General features: G+C 47.2%; 1 protein-coding gene across 1 annotated transcript in view; it reads right to left on the bottom strand.

Moving 5' to 3' along the window:
* Positions 1–21,582, bottom strand: part of tyr (tyrosinase) — a 102,608-nt gene that overhangs the window by 40,781 nt on the left and 40,245 nt on the right. The window contains exon 2 of the mRNA XM_038819074.1: positions 3,021–3,237. Coding sequence (XP_038675002.1) covers positions 3,021–3,237 — 217 coding nt within the window. The remainder of the gene's footprint in view (positions 1–3,020; positions 3,238–21,582) is intronic.

Below are 21,582 nucleotides of genomic sequence, written 5' to 3'. Positions count from 1 at the left end.
ATCCCTGCTGCGAATTCCACGACGGCAGAGGATGCGATCAAGGGGGAACCCGTTGCCGGTGGCGAGACAGGAAAATTTCACTGCTGACCAATGGCAGGCCGTCTCCACCACCGCAAAACATGCCACGGAGTGGGCAGAAAATCCTGTCATATATAGAGGCAATGTTAACTGGGAGATGTGCGGCACATCTGATTGCTACTGGTGCTTCTGTAGACTGAATTCAGAGTAATGGGAAGGTGGCATCACATCCTGTGTCAAGGTGATAGTGATCGAGAGCAATTTAAGGTACATGCCCTGAAAAGGTACAAGTACATCATATCACAACTTTTTTAAAGCAAGAGGTTTACGCTTAAAGAATCTAACTATTTATATGACAGCAAAAGAAAATAATATTGGGCTGGATTCTCCAATTCTGCGGCTAAGTGCCGACGGCGGCGTGGGAACTGCCGGTAACTACGCCAAAATCAGCACCAAACCCTCACCGATTCCAGGACCGGTGAGCGGCTAGCAGTGGTGCCAGGTAGAACTCCCAGCTCCCGTACCAAGAATGGCCGTGTTCGTGACCGAGCAGGTGCACGGCGAAGACCTGCAGCAGTTGCTCCGTACAACATGGCGCCAGCCGCGCGGGGACCCGACCTGCCAGAGAGTGCCACCCCCGGACCACCCCCCACCAGTTCCCCCAAGCCCTCGCCGAAGCCCCCCTGGCCAGGGGCACGGCTCCCCCCTACTCCCCCCCACCCCCCCCCCCGACTGTGGTGCCACGCCAGGTTCACAAAAACTGAGAGCACAAGTGATCCGCGCCGTCGTGAACTCGGCTCATCAGGGGCGGGGCAATGGGGGAGGACCTTCAGGTAACATCCTGAGGCCGTCCCAACGGCATGCGGTGAATTCCGCGATGATGCCGTTTTAGAGGGGGCTCCACCTCCGATTCGGTCGTAAAAAGGGATTCTCCGCCCGATCGCTGATTACGGAATAGGTGTCTTTGTGTTGTGTCTTAGACAGGGTTCTCTTTACATAGGATTACTCAGTGTTTCTGGTTGTGGCATTGTTCTGATTTGGCATCTATTTCATCACACTGCCATGTGATTAATATGATCTTAGGTCTGGGCACATGCTGACAGTCTCTGCTGGATTCCATGTGCCGTCAGTTGGTTCCTGTACTCAAAATCATTGTCCGATGTTAGTTTGGGTAATTTTGGCTAGTCTCTGGTTGCTGGAGGGGTCAGAAGAGCGAGGGATTCACTGGATGCTGGAGTGGTCAGTGGTTGGCGGAGGGGCCAGTGTTTGCTGATGGGGTCACTGAATACTGGAGGAGTCAGTGTTTGCTGCAGGCGTCACTGGTTTCTGAGAGATCACTAGTTACCGGTGGGATTATTGGTTGCTGCAGTGATCACTGGTTGTTGGAGTGGTCAGTGGATGCTGATGGGGTCAGTGTTTGCTGCAGGGGTCACTGGTTACTGAAGTACTCATTGGAAGCTGAGGGGGTTCATTAGGTGCTCGAGCTGTCCGTGTATGGTAGAGTGGTGGCTGGCTGCTAGAGGTTAATGGATGCTGCAGGGGTCAGTAGTTGCTGGAGGGGTAAGTGGATGTTGCAGGTGTCAGTGGGTACTGCAGGGGTCAGTGGATGCTGGAGGGGTAAGTGGATGTTGCAGGTGTCAGTGGGTACTGCAGGGGTCAGTGGATGCTGGAGGGGCCAGTGGATGCTTGAGGTGCCAGTGGATGCTGGAGGAGTCACTGGCTGCTGGAGGAGCCTGTGGATGCTGGAGGGGCCAGTGGATGCTAGAAGAGTCACTGGCAGCTGGAGGAGCCTGTGGACGCTGGACGTCAGTAAATGCTGGGGGGGCCACTGGCTGCTAGAGGGGCCAGTGGATGCTGGAGGAGTCACTGGCTGCTGGAGGAGCCTGTGGATGCTGGAGGGGCCAGTGGATGCTAGAGGAGTCACTGGCGGCTGGAGGAGCCTGTGGACGCTGGACGTCAGTAAATGCTGGAGGGGCCACTGGCTGCTGGAGGGGCCAGTGGAGACTGGAGGAGTCACTGGCTGCTGGAGGGGTAAGGGGTTGCTGGAATTTTGCATGCCTGTGTCATTGAAGGTTGTTTGCTGGGTGGATCATTCAGATTAAAGCTTGTGTATTGACGACGCCTTTAACATGGCGCCAGCACTTCCCGTTGTGTCAGGTGACATGGCAGGTGCCCCTTCAATGTCCACTTCTGGCTGCTGAGTGGCCTCCAGCTCCACCAGCTGTTAATTGGTTGGTCAGTGCTAGCTATCTACAGGAAAGCAAGTCAAAAAGGGCCACCTTCAACGTTCACTTCTGGTTCCTCCTCCTTCATTCCACCAGGACCGGTAAAATACCAGCCTGTAATTCTCTAACTAAGAAAGTATAATTTGTTGTAGAAGGCATTAATGGTAAGTACCATAATTAGATGGACTGTTTCAGATGCCCACAAGGTGCTATTCAGAGTGGTGGTCCCTGATAAAATCCATACCAGCTGTTTTGACTTCAGTTAAATCTATCTCTTCAGTAAATTCTTCTGGACATTTCCTACATAGAACATACAGTGCAGAAGGAGGCCATTCGGCCCATCAAGACTGCACCGAACCACTTACTTCCACCCTATCCCCGTAACCCAATAATCCCTCCTAATCTTTTTGGTCACTAAAGGCAATTTATCATGGCCAATCCATCTAACCTGCACGTCTTTGGACTGTGGGAGGAAACTGGAGCACCCAGAGGAAACCCACGCAGACACAGGGAGAACGTGCACACTCCGCACAGACAGTGACCCAACGGGAAATCGAACCTGGGACTCTGGTGGTGTGAAGCCACAGTGCTGGCCACATGTGCTACCATGCTGCCTGGGTACACATTTTTTCAGATATTGCTTTTCCTTAAAAGAACATCACTCCTCAGGTGATAAACAAATAACATTAGCCAAAGTAATTTTGATGAGCTGTACAAAGAAATATTTCTCCACACCCCCCAAAGGTTGTACAAACTTTAAAACACATAAAAAAATACCTTCCAAAGTGTTCCGGAAGCTAAAATTAGCGAACTTATCATAGGGTGGAGTTTCATATTCCATCAGATTTAAGCAAAATTCCACTTCTGCTGAGATTGGAAGCCTGGGTGTTCTATTTCGATCATGATTCCCTGGATTACGTTGAAGGGGTCCCTCAGGAACTCCATCACACAAAACCTCACGCCGATTGTATTCTTCTGGTTTTGTGCAAATTACCTGTGCCAAAAATAATACAAACAATATGGATTTTCTCATTGCTATGCCAAGAACCGGGAACAAACACTACTTTTTAAAAACTCAAATGTTAAAGTCATTTGCCAAACCTTGAACTGACAAGTCCGGTAGTGCAATTTTTGAAATATGTTTTATTATGTTTCCTGTCAGAGACCATTTTCCTCTCTAAGAAGCACTTCCACAAGTTATCACACTATCTCATAAGTGAGCTGGGGCAATACACGTTACTACCTGAGGTAAATACTCCACAATGCTTGTGTGTCTATAATTTTTTTGTGATTGACAAAATGTTACTGGGCATTTGCTGATTGTGCCATGGCTTGCGGTTTGTTAGGCTGAAAGCTTTCCCTATGTGAAGGCAAAGGCTTAATGTATGATATCAGTACATACCCATCTGCCTCTATCTTTCCACACCCTAACAGTGTATAGGTCTGTTTTTGCAGCGAATTATTCCTGGAATAGTTTGTCGCCAGGGCCTTGTAGCTTGAGAGGTATTACATGACAGCAAGCATAGCCACAGATACTCACACCACACACACAAAGGGGCAATTTAGCATAGCCAATCCAACTAACCTGCATGTCTTTGGACTGTGGGAGGAATCCGAACACCCAGAGGAAGCCCACATAGACACATGGAGAACGTGCAAACTCCACAAAGAAGGGTGGCACGGTGGCGCAGTGGGTAGCACTGTGACCTCATGGCACTGAGGACTCGGGTTTGATCCTGGCTCCAGGTCACTGTCTGTGTGGAAATTGCACATTTTCCCCGTGTTTGCGTGGGTGTCACTGTGAAATGTTCAGAATAAAAAGGGTTAATGTCACATCATAATTAACCACTAGATGGAGCTAGATACAGAACTATGTAAATCATTGACTCACAGGCTTCTGGGAGAAGTTTGGAGGAGGCTGGAGAAGGCAGTGAGAGAGATCAGAGTACAGTTATAGATAGAGTATTGAGATTAATGTTAGTAGAGTGTAGATTGTGGATTACGAGGTTATTGTTTACTATAGGAGTAAGTGGTGGAGCTTTAATATGTAGTGTAAATAAAAGTTAGCTTTGTTAATGAACTTAGCTTCTGTGGTCTTTGTGAACTCTACAACATACATCCTGATAACAGAATCACAAAGAACACCATAACCCCCACAACCCAAGTAGATGCAGGGTAGGTGGTTTGGCCAAGCTAAATGGCCCCTTAATTGGAATAAAAAAGAATTGGATACTTTGAATTTAAAAAAACCTTCACAGTCACCTAAGGTCGGAATTGAACCCGGGTCCCTGGTGCTGTGAGAAAGCAGTGCTAACTAATGCGCCACCATGCCGGTCCAGTAAATACCCATAGAAGTCATTAATAGGGGTACTGAATTCTGTGAAGATAATTCATCTTTATCCAGAACAAACAGGTAAACATAGATTTTGAACTATTTTTGAGATAATTTTCCTGGGATACCACAGATGAACTGAACTCCATGGCACCCATAATCTTTCAAAGTATGGATATTCATGGGTAGAATCCCTAGTGTAGAAGGCGGCCATTCAGCCCATCAGTTCTGCACCAACCCTCCGAAAAAGCACCCCACCCAGGCATACTCCCTCGCCCTATCACTGTAACCCCATAACTACCAAACCTTTTGACTCAGGGACAATTTAGCATGGCCAATCAAGCTAAGCTGCCCATTTTTGGACTGTGGAAGGAAACTGGAGCACCCGAAGGAATCCCATGCAGACACGGGGAGAATGTGCAAACTCCAAACAGGCAGTCGCCCAAGGCCGGATTTGAACCCGGGTCCCTGGCGCTGTGAGGCAGCAGTGCTAACCACTGTGTCTGACCAAACTGACAATTCTAAAGTAATAAAATTCAGTACGTTCTCAAAATTGGAGCATGATCTTACCATGGGCACTGGTACACATTGGAGAGGGTCATGAGGAATAGGAATCAGAAAGCAAAGCAAGGAGAGAGTGGAAGTAAGGAACATATGATTGTAGTCAGAGAGAATATACCTTGATTGTGCAAATGTCTCACAAACCTTTGACTTCAATTTATTTCACCCAGATCTGTTCTTGCCATATTAAAGTTGACTTTCTCCAATTAATTATTCTTTCGCTATGTTGTTGTTTTCTATAGCCTTATGGTACAATTATCACTGTTTCCTAAATGTTCTCCGATTGAAACTCATGGCCCAACTGATTAACTAATTCCTAAGAATAACATCCAGCAGTGCCTTCTTCCTTGGTGGATGGAAAACGTACTGCCATACTTCCTGCACTTAGGAACTTCTAACTTCTCTGCATGTGACACTATTACTAGCCCAGTCTATATTTGGGTAAAGTCCCTCATTATAATTGCTTCACAATTTTTTCACATCTCTTTAGTCTCCTTGCAGCTTTTTCCGCGACACGCTACCCACTGGTTGGTGGCCAATAGACTACACTGAGCAATGCAATTGCACCTTTTTTGTTCTTAGCTCTAGCCAAATCTATTCTGTCCTTGCCCCTTCTAGGATGTTCTCTTTGCCCAGCAATGCAATGCTCTCCGTAATCAATACCGCCACCTCTCAGCCTTTTCTTAATTTCCTATCTTTCCTGAATGCCACCCAGTCCTGCCTTTTTTCAGGTAGGGAATATACAGTGAATGGCAGAACCCTCAAGAGTATTGACAGTCAGGAGATCTTGGTGTATAGGTCCACAGGCCACTGAAAGGGGCAACACAGGTGGAGGAGGTAGTCAAGAAGACATACGGCATGCTTGCCTTCATTGGCCGGGGCACTGTTATAAAAATTGGCAAGTCATGTTGCAGCTGTATAGAACCTTAGTTAGGCCATACTTGGAGTATGGTGTTCAATTCTGGTCGCCACACTACCAGAAGGATGTGGAGTCTTTAAAGAGGGTGCAGAAGAGATTTACCACGGTGCTGCCTGGTATGGAGGGCATTAGCTATGAGGAGAGGTTGAATAAACTTGGTTTGTTCTCATTGGAACGAAGGAGGTTGAAGGGCGACCTAATAGAGGTCTACAAAATTATGAGGGGCATAGACAGAGTGGATAGTCAGAGACTTTCTCCCAGGGTAGAGTGGTCAATTATTCGGGGGGCATAGGTTTAAGGTGCGAGGGGCAATGTTTATAGGAGATGTACGAGGTAAGTTTTTTACACAGAGGGTAGTGGATGCCTGGAACTCGCTGCTGGAGGAGGTGGTGGAAGCAGGGACGATAGCGACATTTAAGGGGCATCTTGACAAATACATGAATAGGATGGGAATAGAGGGATACGGACCCCAGAAGTGTAGACGATTTTAGTTTAGACGGGCAGCATGGTCGGCGCAGGCTTGGAGGGCCGAAGGGCCTGTTCCTGTATTTTTGTTTGTTCTTTGTTCTTTGAGCTAGGTCTCTATGACTTTGTCATCCACATGGCATTCTGTGCCTATAATTCACTAATCCTATTTGCAAAACTTTGTGTATTTACATAAATGCACAGTAACCCTGATTTAGACAGTCCAGGCTCTATTCAGATGTAACCCCTACATCCTATATAGGTTTTATCTCCACAGAGCCGGTCCCAAGATCCCAAGAATCTAAATCCCTCCCTCCTGCTCCATCATTCCACCCATTCATCTGCTTTTTCTTCCTATTTCAATATTCACTTGTGTGGAACTGGGACTAATACAGAGATTACTACTTTTGAGATCTTGCTTGATGATTTCCTACCCAGCTCGCAAAATTATGACTCAAGGACCACATCCCTCTTCGCATAGCCTATGTCATGCCTCGATTTAGACCATGACTGTTCCCTCTCAGGGTGCTCTGCAGCTGCTCAGTGACATCCTTGACCTTGGCAGCAGGGAGGCAACATACTCTGCTGGATTCATGTCTGTAAACATGGAAACGCCTCCTTATTTCCGTAACTGTCAAATCACTTATCACTATTGCTCTTGCAGTCTTTCTTATACCCACACTATACAGTTGAGCCACCCATGATGCCATGGACTTGCCTCTGGCTGCACTCCTTTGGTGCATCATCATGCTCATCAGTGTTCAGAACTGAATACTGGTTGGAGAGTGGAATGCACTCAGGGGATTCCTGATCCATTTGCCTGTTCGGTTTTGACTGTCTAGTCGTCACCTGTCTCCTCTTTCCCTGCACATTCTTAAGCTGCGGGGTGACAACATCTACAAACATGCTATCCATATAACTGTCAACCTCATGGATGCGCCACAGTAATGCCAGCTGCTGCTCAAGTTCTGAGTTTAAGGTACTGCAACTGATTACACTTCCTGCACAAATGATTGCCCGGGACATGGGATGCATCCTAGAATTCCCACGTAACATAGGATGAGCATTCTCGATGTTGTAGCAACCTTGCCATTGCTCTATTTACTGAATAATAAGTTTGTTACTGCTAATAAACTTTACTACTGGTAATAAATCATACCAATACTAATTAAGCTTTATCAATATTAATAATGCTTACTACTATCAGGGCGGCATGGTGGCGCAGTGGTTAGCCCTGCTGCCTAACTGCGGCAAGGACCCGGGTGCAATCCCTGCCCTGGATCACTGTCCAGGAGAAGTTTGCAATTTCTCCCCATGTCTGCGTGGGTCTGTTGCACGTTTTACTATGGGCGTAAAACGCGTTTATTGGAGTGTATTAACACGCCTCCGAGTTCGACGTGTGCTTAACACTGCTAGGCTCTGTTCTATGTAATTATTTAGCTCTGGAGTCGCCAGTTGCCGTATAGGCAACGTCACAAGTATTCCAAGGTCAAGTTCAAAGTAATAAAGACGATACACCGATTAGTCAAGTTTAAACGATCAATATTTATTATACAGTTAATAATAAATACTCATGCACACACACTAAGAGACTAAGCTACAACTAAACATAAGCAAACAGAATACTTATCTAACAGGAACAGGCAAGGTCAGAGAACGAGGCCTTCGTCCTGGTTTTGTCTGCAGCCTTCAGCAAGCGTTCTGGCACTTGGGAGTCTAGCGGGCTTGGATCGCGTAGCGAGCGTTGAACTTACGGTTTCGGCGGCTGGTGCTCAACGGCTGGAGTCAGGATACCAGGTGTCAGTCGGGGCCGGAGCACAGGTTTAACAGACCGGACAACACGAGGTCCCTATCTTTTATAGGGGTTCCGTTGTCCTTCCCTCTTCTCGGGCGGGCTCTACCTATTGGATCAATTTCTTATCGATACTGGATTAATTCCCCAATGCGAGGGGGTCTCCGTGATGGAGGGGGCGTTTCTTATGTCCTTTTGTTTGGAGGTTTCTGGTGCCTCGATGTCTGGGTCTTGATTGGAATGTGTCCATTCAGAACCAAATGTATCTATTGTGTGGGTGTTCAAGTCTGATGGCCTCATTAGCATGCAAAGCGTTTTGCCATTTGCACCTAGCTAAGGTCTTTTCACCTGAGCCCAAACTGGTTTCTGCTGCTGCAGAATGCAAACTGCTCTTTGCAGACTGCTGTTCTGGCTGAACTGTCTGTTTCTCAGCAGCCTTCCATTTTAGTTTGGCTCAGTGTCCATTTTGCGTGGCCAGCATGGCTACATTCCCTCCTTGTGATCCTCACAATCATACTATTGTGAAGGATCACCTATGTGCTTTGCCTCCTTGTGTTCTGACCTCTTGCCAGTTCCTGTTCTACTCTGTTCTAAACTATGGGAAGAAGAGAAAAATTTTTAACTAACATCTCTACTTGGCCCTATGTCAAAAAGGGACATGCATTACTACAATTGGGAACCTCTACCTATCACTATTAACCTTAACCTTAACTTAAACATTTAATCACTCTAAAACCTTAACCATTCACACCACAACATCACACTTCCCAACTCGGCAGTCGAGTATGGAACAATATAATACATGGCTGAATTTTATTTACAGAGTGTTGTAATCAGTGAGGGGTTGAGGGGTTTGGTGGAATCCGAAGATGGGGGATTGCACTCTATAGATGGGTGAGGTGCTGGAACGAGAGGCTCTCCTCTTCCATTTCCTCAACCTGAGGGTCTGCACTAGGATGGTGAGGATCGCAATCACCAACAGTGATTCGATTATGTAGGACATGGAGTACCACGTCATGAATTTAGTACACCAGGTCTGAACCTCGCTGATCAGAGCTGAGCACTGGGGGTTTGTTGTACTAACATTTACGGTGGGGGTTGTGGGGGAAACGTGTCTTGTTTCCACACATATACATATGACATTAAACAGTAATAAGTGGGCTTCCATCATTTTGCTGTTCTTCTTCTTTCTCTTCCTTCTTCCTCCGGTATTGACAATCCTGGCTTCGACCTCTGTCTCGTCCTTTGAAACCTTTGGGATCAAGCACAGTATCTGTCAATACACAGTTTAAGACCTTTACTTGTTAGTGCATCTGTCTTTCAAAAACCAATTGACCCTTTAAAATGACTGGCTAAGTCACACCCTGTGACTCCCCTCATTTTTTTTTTTTCAAAAAGCGAATTTAAAGACCAGCATACACCTAACAATCCTTCCTTCTGCGAGCCGTCTCGCAGGCTTTGCTGATTTACCATCCGAATGTTCCCGGATGTAAATAGCATGTGGGATGGTGGCCGAAGGGCTACCTAACCTAAAATGAAAACAAATTTGGAAATAAACATCCGAATGAGTTGCGTATGGGCCGCTACGGGTATGAGTTGGATGGGATCCCCGGGTAGGGCGTGCTGTGCCATACCCGAGCTTGGCTGACCAAGGGTTGGTTCTCAGACAGGGCGGGTCCTCAGTGCCGTTTGTCCACTGCCTGAGTAACCTGGAAAGAAACGGGTACGAATGTGTTTACCATGACTTGCAGCCTCTATTTCGCCGAATAGAGGGGCACCTAAAAAACCAAGGGAGCCAAGATGCTCCAACTGAGGACATCCCTGAAGTTCTCAGAGATATCTGCGGACAAGCTATTTGGCGTGTGGCCTTACAACTTTGGAAAGGATCTCCAATCAAACCGAAGTTCTCAAAAGTTTCGGCAGACAAGCTAACGTGTATGTGAGGTGGTCACAATCTTTTCAGCTGAAAAGAAGATGTCCATCCTCCAGCTGAAACATTTACATTCCTGAAACAAACAAACATAAAACGAAGACAAACATACGTGCAGGTTCCATCAGAAAGGACATCGTTTCCCTCAAACGATTCCTATCTTACATCATCTGGACACCTCACTTTGAATCTGCCTCTGTGAACAGGGTCACAAAGGGGTTGCCGTGTCGGGAGTCAGACACCGTGTCGTCCTGCTCTCCCGGATCCCACACCCTTGTGTGGATCAGGCATGCAATTTTGGAATTGTGTGACCGGGGGTCACTTTCATCATTGCGGACAAGTCTGTAGGAATTGTCCCTGTGCCATTGTGTAGCGTCGAGTGTGTTGTCGGGGTAGTCAGGGTCGGGTGGTGGTTCTGGATATTTGAGGTAGGTGACTTCCATGGGGTCACTGGAGTCGGGGTCGTAGTTGGTGCAGTGTGGGCTGTATGGCTGTGTGCTGTCGCTGTCTTCAGAGTCAGTGTCTGTCCTACTGTCTCTGCTGTGGCAGCTTGTGGGCGTGTCGGGGCGTGGTCTGTCGTGGTCTGTGGGCGGAGTCGTGGGCGAGTCCGTGGATGAACTGGTCTGTGAGGGGGATGGTGGAGAAGTGTCTCTGGTGGGCGGGGTGAAGTGTTCTGCTGCATCCAGCAGGACATGGTGAGCATGGTTGGCCTGTGTTCCATATGCCTTTAACTGGTTTATATGGAACCACGCGGTCTTCCCATTAGGATACTTTATCCTGTAAACGGAGGGGCTAATTTTGTCCGAAATTGAGTAGGGGCCGGAATATTTTGGAGCCAAAAAACTGCTGGGGTTATAAACAGATAACATTACCTGTTGCCCAACCTGGAATTCTGTGGTGTGTACGGTCTTATTGAAACAGGCAGTCCGTTGCTGTCGGCGTTTCCCTAGCTGGACTGCGGCTGCGATCTGTGCAGACCTCACAGTCTCAACTAGTTCTTTAACTGCCTTTTCATGTGTGAGGGCCGTCACTTCGGGGCTTGTCATGTCCAGTCCTAAAAGGAATTCTGTACCTTTCATAGGGCGTCCGGTCATGAGTGTATGTGGTGTGTATCCTGTCGATGTGGAAACAGTGTTCCTTATGAACATAAGTGCAAATGGGAGCACTGAATCCCATGTGGAATTGTTCTGTTGAACCATTTTCCTAAGGGTAGTTTTTAGGGTCCGATTCATGCGCTCCACAATCCCGCTGGACTGTGGATGGTACGCAATATGGAAGTTCTGTTTGATTCCGAATATTGTCAGGACGTTCCTCATGACCCGTCCTGTAAAGTGAGATCCCTGGTCCGAATCGATACTTCGGGGTAAACCCCATCTCGTGAAGATGTGGTGGGTCAGGATCTTTGCAGCTGTCTTAGCTGTGTTTGTTCGCGAGGGAAATGCCTCTACCCATTTGGTAAAGGTATCTATCACCACCAGAACGTATTTATAGCCATTCCGACAAGGGGGCAATGGACCTATAAAGTCGATCTGGAGGTTTGTCCAAGGGCCGTTAACTGGGCGAGTATGCCGAAGTTGTGCCTTCTTAGAATACCGCTCCGGGTTATTCTGAGCACAAATCAGGCAATTCTCTATGTAGTGCGTTACATCATTCCTGAGATTAGGCCACCAACAGAGTTGCCTGAGGTGCCTCGTTGTTGCATCAATTCCCTGATGCCCGTGTCCGTCATGGAACAAGGCAATCATCTGATTCCTGTCCTGCTGTGGGACCACATAAAGTCGGTCCTTAATGATCACACCCTCATGTGTGGTCAGTGCGTGTTTAAAGTGCTCGTAAGCAGGCACAAAGTTTCCCTTGAAAACCTCCCTGAGGTCTCCGTCCTGTTTTTGTGCTGCCACGAGATCTATAATATCAGTCTGTGAGACTTGGACTGCGCTCACAGGGGCGCTAGCTGGTGCGCTAGCTGGGGGGGTCCATAAGTGTCCTCTCCTGGAACCTGCCTTAGCCAACGCGTCGGCTTTTACATTCCCAGGGGGTGATGACCTATGGTGACTTCTTACTTTTATTATGCCGAAGGTCCTGTCCTTCGCTTTTGCTAAAATATGCTGGAGTAGAGGGGCTGATGGAAGGGGTTTCCCGTCTGCGGAGACAAAACCTCGTGTCCTCCACAGGGGTAGAAAATCTGTCAAGCTATTGCAGACATATAAGCTGTCTGAATATATGTCTGCTGGGCTGGGGAAAGAATCGGGGTGGTCCACTATGTACGCTATGGCTGCTAGCTCTGCTGCCTGCGCGCCTAAGTGACCTGGTAACTTAAGAGCTATCTCTTCGAGAGCGCGCCCCTGCGCGTCCTCTACATAGATGCCGCATCCTGTGATACGCTCACCATTTAAAACTGTGGAGGAACCGTCTACATAAATCCTCAAGGGTCCACACGTGTCTGTGGGCTGGGGGCTTTGTTTCGGGTTCCCTATCTTCCTGGGGGGTGTTTTGGCTAAAAAGGGTCCTGTGTTATGCAGGGGAGCTACAATTTCACAGTCATGGGGCTGTCCGGGGTATTGGAGGTTGTCTGCTAAGTATGTGTGTGTGCGTGTCCGTTTTACTGTAATGTCCCGTCCTTGTAAAAGTAGGGTCCACCTAGCTGCCCTAATCTGGCTAACTGAACCGTCCTTCAGTCGACCGTCTAGTAGTAGCTGTGTGGGTGTATGTTCGGTCAGAATAGTAATGGGGTTGAGTCCGGTGATGTATGAGAAATACTGCACTGCCCAGAAGACAGCAAGGAGGTGCCTCTCACAGGCTGAAAATCCTTGTTCTACTGGGTCTAACAGTCGGGAGGCATAAGCCACTGGTCTTAGCTGCTCGTGCCGTTCCTGAAGCAACACGGCCGAGAGGGTCAGATCGGTGCTCGCTACCTCTATTGCGTACGGTGAAAGTTGGTCGGGGACTAGCAGCGCGGGTGCTGCACTAAGGGCTCGTTTCAACTCTTCCACAGCGCCTGTATGCTGCGGAAGCCATTCCCAGGGGGCTCCTTTCTTAAGGAGGTCTGAAAGTGGGGCGGCTTTTGTCGCGAATCCGTCGATGTGGTTCCGACAATAGCCAACCAGTCCTAAAAACGACCGGAGGGCTGAAACATTCTGGGGAAGGGGCAATTTGACAATCGAATCAATTCTTTTGAATTCGATCTCGCGTTTGCCGTGCGTGATGACTGATCCCAAATACATCACTTTACTTTCCAATATTTGGGCCTTTTTCGGGTTAACTTTACAGCCAATTTCAGTTAAGAGTTCCAGGAGTTCGGCCAGAAGCGAAATGTGCTCTGCCTTTGTGTCTGTCTGCAGTAGTAGGTCGTCTACATACTGTACCAGACATTCGGGTCGGGAAAATTTTTCTAATCCACTTGCCAGCTGTCGGTGGAAAATGGAGGGTGAATTGTGGAATCCTTGTGGGAGGCATGTCCACGTGTACTGCTGAGTTTTAAAAGTGAATGCGAATTTGTATTGGCACGCTTTTGCCAATGGTATTGACCAGAATCCATTACTGATGTCCAATACCGTGAAGTACTTGGCGTTGAGACCCTGCTTGAGCATGGTCTCGGGACTAGTAGCTACCGTTGGGGCTACTGCGGGGGTTACTTTGTTGAGTTCCCGATAATCGATGGTCAGACGCCATGATCCATCGGGCTTCCTCACTGGCCAAATAGGGGCATTGTTGGTGGAGGCTACCGTTCTCAGTACACCTTGGTCCAACAAGCTGCCTATAACTTTTTCTATTTCCACCTCTGCCTCGAGGGGAAATCTATACTGCTTTTGCGGTCGGGGGTCCTGTCCGGTAACATGAACTTGTCCAGTCATTCTGCCACAGTCATGACGGTGACTTGCAAATGCTGTCCTGTGTTTGTTTAGTAGGGCCTTAATTTGTCGGTCGGTGTGGAGTGTAGTCAGGTCGAATGAGTACTCTCCCACTGCGCTAATCCGATTAGCGTAGTCTCCTACTGTGAGGGTGGCTGGGGCTCTGTCTGATCTCGCCATTCGCCAGACACACTGGTTCACTGGGTCGAACGACAAGCTGTGAGCGTTCATAAAATCTATCCCCAGGATGTGCTCTGCTGTCCGGGGAAGATTTACTAAAACTACGGGGTGTCTTGTGCTAATGTTCCCTAGCTGGATCGCTACGGGTGCTGTGATATGTCCCTGCTGCGAGTGTCCGGTGAACCCGCTAAGTGTGATGGTGGAGGTGGTCGGCCACGTGTCTATGTGTGCCGTGGTTGTGGAGTTGATGGTGGTGCGGGATCCTCCTGTGTCCCACAGTAACTCTATGGGCTTCCCTTTGACTTTTGCCGTGACTACGGGCCTCCCTGATGAGTCCCATAGTGTGTCACAGACCCAAGTGGGGGAGCCCGAACACCGTCAGTTCGTCTCGTCCACATTGGTGGGTCCTGACTGTACTGCTACATTGTGGATGGGTTTTGCCTTGTTGCGGTTCAGAGTGCCTGTCTGCTGGCCTCTCTGAGATCGCTGGGGTGCTTGGCATTCTTTTGCCCAATGCCCTAACTGTCCACAGTTATAGCATTCCTGTCCTTTCTGTTGAGGGCTGCTCTTGCCTTCATTTACCCATGCGGGCTTCTGGTGCTCTCTGACTGCTTGGATATCTGCAGCAGCCTGAGCCTCTTCTGGGGATCTAACCTTTGCTTTTGCCTGAAGCGATTGCTCCCAAGCACGGGACAATCTTTTGAGGACCCATTTTTCGTTATGGGCCTCTTCTGAGGGGTCGTAATTATTGCAAGCGCTCTGTCCTGCTTCTGTTGCGTGTGAGATAATTGTGCGCGTCCACTTAACCATGTTTTCGCGGGTTAAATGCGCTCTGTCTAACTGTCCGAAAACTGCGCTGAAATGAATCCACAGCCTTCCTGCGAATGCTGTGGGGTGTTCGGATCTCTTCTGCCTGCACTTATTCAATCCTTCTACGGGGTCACCTCTATTGTACCCGATGGCATCTAAAATAGCAGTGTGCATCTCCTCTAGGCTGCCTCCTGCCACGTTTTGTGGGTCGGGGAGGGCTGCCACTACACTCTGGTCTAAGCTCAGCACTGTGAGCTTAACCTGCTCTCTCTCATCCAGGCCGTACATGGTAGCCTGCTGTTTTACTTTAGCAAAGAACTGGTGGGGGTCTGCGGTGGGGAGGAACGGAGTGATCTTTTCACACGCGTCCCTTAGCTGGGTTACTGTTAAAGGGGTGGTGTAAGTTATGTCTGGGGCGCCTTCTGATTCGGCTTTCCTCTGTGTGGTTACGGGATTCATGGGGGCGGTTATGATCTGAGCTGTGGGGGGTTGGGGTGCCTGTCGTTTCTGCTGAGCTGCGGGCGCACATGTTCCCTGAACATAACGCTGCGCTGTCTCGCTTAATTCCTGCCAATCTGGGGCGTTTTCCCCATCTAACTGTGCTCCAAAGGTGCTTTGGAAGCCATTCTGCACCGAAAGCAGAGATTGCAGTTCCGCAATCTGTTTCCTGCATTTCGCGTGGTCAACTGTGCTTTGTCTTTGTTCGGTCGTTGCAGCGTGGAGTGCTCTCAAAGCTGCTTTGAGATCGGAGCATTGCCTCTGCAATGCCTCCACCTGCTTTTCCGATTCCTGTCTTATCAGAACGGCACGTTGCACGTCCTGATAGGCTTTCTCATACTGGGTCTGGGAACTGTTCAGATGAGCTAGACAAGACTGGTGAGCCCTCTTGGCATCATCCACCTCTCTACCCTTCTCTGCCAACTTCCCTTTAAGATCCAGGTTTTCTTTCTCGATGTCCCTGACATCGACCTTACTCATGCGGTTCCTTTCCTCTAAATCTGTCCGGAGCGTCCTGATGACCTCCTCTGCGCCTCGCAACTGTGCCAAGCAGGACACAATCGCCATCGGCTTGCGTGCTTTACCTAAACTCTTTTTGTGTATCTGAGAGAGGTTCTCCCACCAAGTATGACCTATACTTCCGGGACCTGTCTCCTCATTTGCACAAAACTCCTTCCAAAGGGGCCATCCCTTTCCTTGTAAATATTTGCGGAGTTCCAGCTCCCACGTGGGACACTGGCCTACCCTGCTACTGCTGCTGGTCGCTGCGACCACAAACTTTGCTGGATCCATCAGACGTTCCATTGCCTGCATGGCCATTTCCTCTGACTCTCTTTTTATAATTTGGAACAGGGGGTTGCTGGGGTGGTGTTTCGTAAAAAGGGTACGGCTTACGCTATTTTCCGATCACGAAACTACCGAAAGTTTGTCGCAACAAAAAGCTTTCAGTTTTACCTTACAGCCCTGTTAGTACGCATGCACTAAACACACTTCCGAATTTCGCTTATTATTTTGAACACCTTGAATACTTGTGATCTCTTTCTTTCTCTGCAATTTGGAGTTCTGATTCAAATTTCAGGGTCCTGGACACTGTGGTGTTTCCACTTACAACAGGGTCCCGTCAGGATGTCGCCACTAAATGTTGCACGTTTTACTATGGGCGTAAAACGCGTTTATTGGAGTGTATTAACACGCCTCCGAGTTCGACGTGTGCTTAACACTGCTAGGCTCTGTTCTATGTAATTATTTAGCTCTGGAGTCGCCAGTTGCCGTATAGGCAACGTCACAAGTATTCCAAGGTCAAGTTCAAAGTAATAAAGACGATACACCGATTAGTCAAGTTTAAACGATCAATATTTATTATACAGTTAATAATAAATACTCATGCACACACACTAAGAGACTAAGCTACAACTAAACATAAGCAAACAGAATACTTATCTAACAGGAACAGGCAAGGTCAGAGAACGAGGCCTTCGTCCTGGTTTTGTCTGCAGCCTTCAGCAAGCGTTCTGGCACTTGGGAGTCTAGCGGGCTTGGATCGCGTAGCGAGCGTTGAACTTACGGTTTCGGCGGCTGGTGCTCAACGGCTGGAGTCAGGATACCAGGTGTCAGTCGGGGCCGGAGCACAGGTTTAACAGACCGGACAACACGAGGTCCCTATCTTTTATAGGGGTTCCGTTGTCCTTCCCTCTTCTCGGGCGGGCTCTACCTATTGGATCAATTTCTTATCGATACTGGATTAATTCCCCAATGCGAGGGGGTCTCCGTGATGGAGGGGGCGTTTCTTATGTCCTTTTGTTTGGAGGTTTCTGGTGCCTCGATGTCTGGGTCTTGATTGGAATGTGTCCATTCAGAACCAAATGTATCTATTGTGTGGGTGTTCAAGTCTGATGGCCTCATTAGCATGCAAAGCGTTTTGCCATTTGCACCTAGCTAAGGTCTTTTCACCTGAGCCCAAACTGGTTTCTGCTGCTGCAGAATGCAAACTGCTCTTTGCAGACTGCTGTTCTGGCTGAACTGTCTGTTTCTCAGCAGCCTTCCATTTTAGTTTGGCTCAGTGTCCATTTTGCGTGGCCAGCATGGCTACAGGTCTCACCCCCACAACCTAGAATATGTGCATGGTTGGTGGACTGGCCATGCTAAATTGCCACTTGATTGGAAAAAATATTTGGGTACTCTAAATTTATTTAAAAAAAATAAACTTACTGCTATTAATAAATCTCACTAATACTGATAAACCCTACTCAAAATTAATGCACCAAGCTAGTAGTAATAAATCTTACTTAAAACTAGAAGGTAAGACTCACCAGCTACTCATTTGTTACTAGTTATTAATAGTTAATATTTTAAACATTTGTTAAACTCTCAGTTGTTTGGATTCAGTCCTTAAACAATTAACTTACAACATTCCAGTGTCACTCTTCGTTATTGTTCAAACTCAGGATGCTCCTGGACTGTTCTGCCTCTCTCCCCAAAGTTAAGTGATCCAGCCTTCACTTCTCGGGCTTTATTTATCTGATTACCACTCTGTCTTTTTCCTGCAGGTCCTCTTCAAACAGCCCCTCTCCCTGAACGTGCTGTAGGCCTTGCTCATTGGAATTTACCCATTCCCTGGTCAGTTGCTATCCCAACTCTGTCTCTCTCTTCAAAGATTTTTGCTTATTTATTTAGAGTACCCAATTCTATTTTTTTTCCAATTAAGGGACAATTTAGCACAACTAACCAGGCACATTTTGGGGTTTTGGGGGTGAGCCCCACGGATACATGGGGAGAATGTGCAAACTCCACATGGATAGTGACCCGGGGCCAGGACGGAACCTGGGCCTTCTGCGCCGTGAGGCAGCAGTACTAACCACAGCACCATCCCTTCTCTCCCTAAAGATAAATGCTCAAAGAGATGGAAAGGCTTTGGGAGTTGCTCACCCAATAGAATCCAGCCTCTGACCTGTTCATGTAGCGGTAATATTTACAAGCTTGTTCCAATTAAGTAAATAGTGACCACAGAATGTTGAAGGTGGTATATTCAGAGATGGCAATGCCATTGAAAGTTAACTGGATGTGGTTAGACACCCTCTTGTTGATCATAACAATAATAACAATAGCTTATTGTCACAAGTAGGCTTCAATGAAGTTACTGTGAAAAGCCCCTAGTCGCCACATTCCAGTGCCTGTTCGGGCAGGCCGGTACAGGAATTGAACCTGCGCTGCTGGCATTGTTCTACATTACAAGCCAGCTATTTAGCCCACTGTGCTAAACCAGCCCCCATGATCATGGTCATTACCTGGCACTTGTGTGACGTGAATGTTATTTCCCACTTATCCCACATCTGAATGTTGCCCAGGTCTTATTCCATGTGGACAAGGACTCAGTCATTGTCTGAGGAGTTGTGAATGGTACTGAGCACTATGAAATCATTAGTGACCAATTTAACATTGCGGTGGAAGGAAGATCACTGATGGAGTAGCTGAAGATGTTTGGGTCAAGGACACAAAATTGAGGAACTCCTGTAATGATGTCCTGGGCTGAGATGATTGCCACCAACAACCACAACCTTTGTGATATGACTCAGGTTAGTAGAAAGATTTCCTCCTTTTCCCCATTGTCTTCAATTTTGATCAGGCTCTTGGATGCCATACTAGATCAAATGGTGCATGGAGGTCATGGAAAATGACTGCACCTCAGGAATTCAGCTCTCTTGACTACATTGAGTATCAGTGAGCATGTGATTGGTGAATAAAAGCTGTTTGATATCAGTGTTGATAACAATATCTATCATTTTGCCAATGGTTGAGAGCAGACCAAGTCGGATTGGGACCTCATGTTATCTAGATATTCAAAGTTTAGGATTGTTGGTTTTGCACATAACTGGGGTTGCCAACTCTGGCTGACATATTCCGGGAGACATCAGTGGAAGTGATGTCATGGAGAGCTGGCACCGTGGTGCAAGTTGGTTTGAGGTTTTGAATTGCGTTGCGCAAACAGAGACACATGAATACCAATGCTACCCCACCTTCTCTAACTGCTGCTGATGTGTGATAATTGGGGATGGGCAGCGGAATGGAGATATTGCAAACATCAGCAACAAGAAATCTCAATCTCAAACCCCTTTTGCCAAGCCTTGATTGCCCGCTTTCAATACAGTTAGTGTTGGAAACCCACAATCGGCACAGGTGGAGACATCCCAGTTGGAATCCTGATACTTCAATGCAACTGGAATCAGAACAATAAACAATCCGTTCAACATTTCATTCCAGCCCAGCTGCCACTGATGAATTTCACACCCTTAAAAGTTTAAATTTTGGATTTTAGAAATATCTCGAGCAACAATTTACTGCATGCAGGAATGAAACTTGACAATTCAAATCGTTGGCGAGGTTGCATTAGCAATTATGATGGCCAAAAAACTGTATTTATGCTCTAAGTACAAGCTGTAAGTTTTTGATGTGAATTTAATGAGCAGTAAGTTTTAAGTACATTCTGGATGCACAGACTGTGGTGGAGATGGAGAGTGAGGTGCTTTTGTTTCCTCTTTTCATGGGATGTGAACTTTGCTGGCAAGGCCAGCATTTATTGTCCTCCCCTAATGACCTTTGAACTGGATGACTTGCCCAGGCTATTTCAGAGGGCATTTAAGAATCAACCATATTGTTGTAGACGAGACCAGGTAAGGATGGTAGGTTCCCTTCCCTGAGGAACATTAATGAACTAGATGGATTTTTATAACAATTAATGATATTATCATGGTCATCATTATTGAGACTAGTTTTGCATTCCAGGTTTATTAATTGAATTTAAATTCCACCAGCTGCCATGGTGCGTTTTGAACTCATGTCCCCAGAGCATTAGCCTGGGCCTCTCAATTGCCTGTGAGTAATATTGCGACTAAACCACCATCTGTGCAAGGCAAACGGCAGAATGGAGAAAATTGCTCGTCCTAAGTTCTGTTGATTAGCAATGATGATTTTTTTTTGACTGAACATACTGGTCGATTTGTGCATTAGTAACGGCACACAATGTGAACTTGCCATTTTTTTCCAGCTATGCTTGAGGAATTATATTTTATTAATTGCCTGAAAATTGCTGTTTATATAAGGAGCAAAGGCTAGCAAAATACTCTGCAGTGGACTGAGCTGCTGCTTTCCCTCTGTCACAGACGTATCCGGCTCTTACTCTCACCCTTTACCTCAACCCCTGGTGTTCCATTTCTGATCAGTCACATCGCCGCTCCCTCCCTCGTTCCCAGCCGCAGGGTCCTCAGGAAGATGTAGTCTACTGCTTCTCCACCCAGTTCCCAACTCTTTACCATGGAGAGATAGAGAGACAACATTTCCCAGTCAGCACTGCAGGACCCACCTTCCTGGTTTGTGTGTGTGTTTGGGGAGGGGATGAAAGGGGTGAGAGACAATGATGCTTTTGGACCAAATTGGCTCAATTCACTCAATGGTGCCAATGTAAAAGGATGTTCTGAAATTGCACAAAACGCTTTCTTTGATCACTGGGAAATTGATGTTGATTCCAGTAGAGTCCCGACCATTCTGGTAGGGCTGGCAATCCTATGAACACACCATATTCATATCTAGTATCCACCCTTTTTGCCCCAAAGCAATTTTACATTCTCTAGAATTAGGTCTTTGCATAGAACACAAAAGTTCAAATTATTCAAAATACTCACCCGCTATGGCCACCTTCTAAGAATCTGTAAAAAAAAATTGTCCCAATGTCTTTGTGCTTCTCCATCCGCTCCTTGGCAAATCTTTTCTGTAATTTCCTATTTCGCTTTTCAAAATGTCATATCTGAAAATTACATTTTCTCTTTTCAAGCAGTTGCCATGGAGAATCCTGCTTCAATGTCACAAGACCTCATAGGTATAGGGATAACAATAGCTTTCCTTGACATCTTTATGAATGAAAGTCAAGGCCAATGGAGGGAAAACTGAATAAACCTAGAAAGGCTGTCACTTCTCATTACTGCACTGATCAATATTAGCAGGACAGCTGCAC

Source organism: Scyliorhinus canicula, chromosome 14 (assembly GCF_902713615.1).
Source record: "Scyliorhinus canicula chromosome 14, sScyCan1.1, whole genome shotgun sequence".
Taxonomy (NCBI): Eukaryota; Metazoa; Chordata; class Chondrichthyes; order Carcharhiniformes; family Scyliorhinidae; genus Scyliorhinus; species Scyliorhinus canicula.
The sequence above is the reverse complement of the archived record's forward strand: the minus strand, read 5'-3'. Positions and strand labels throughout refer to the sequence as shown.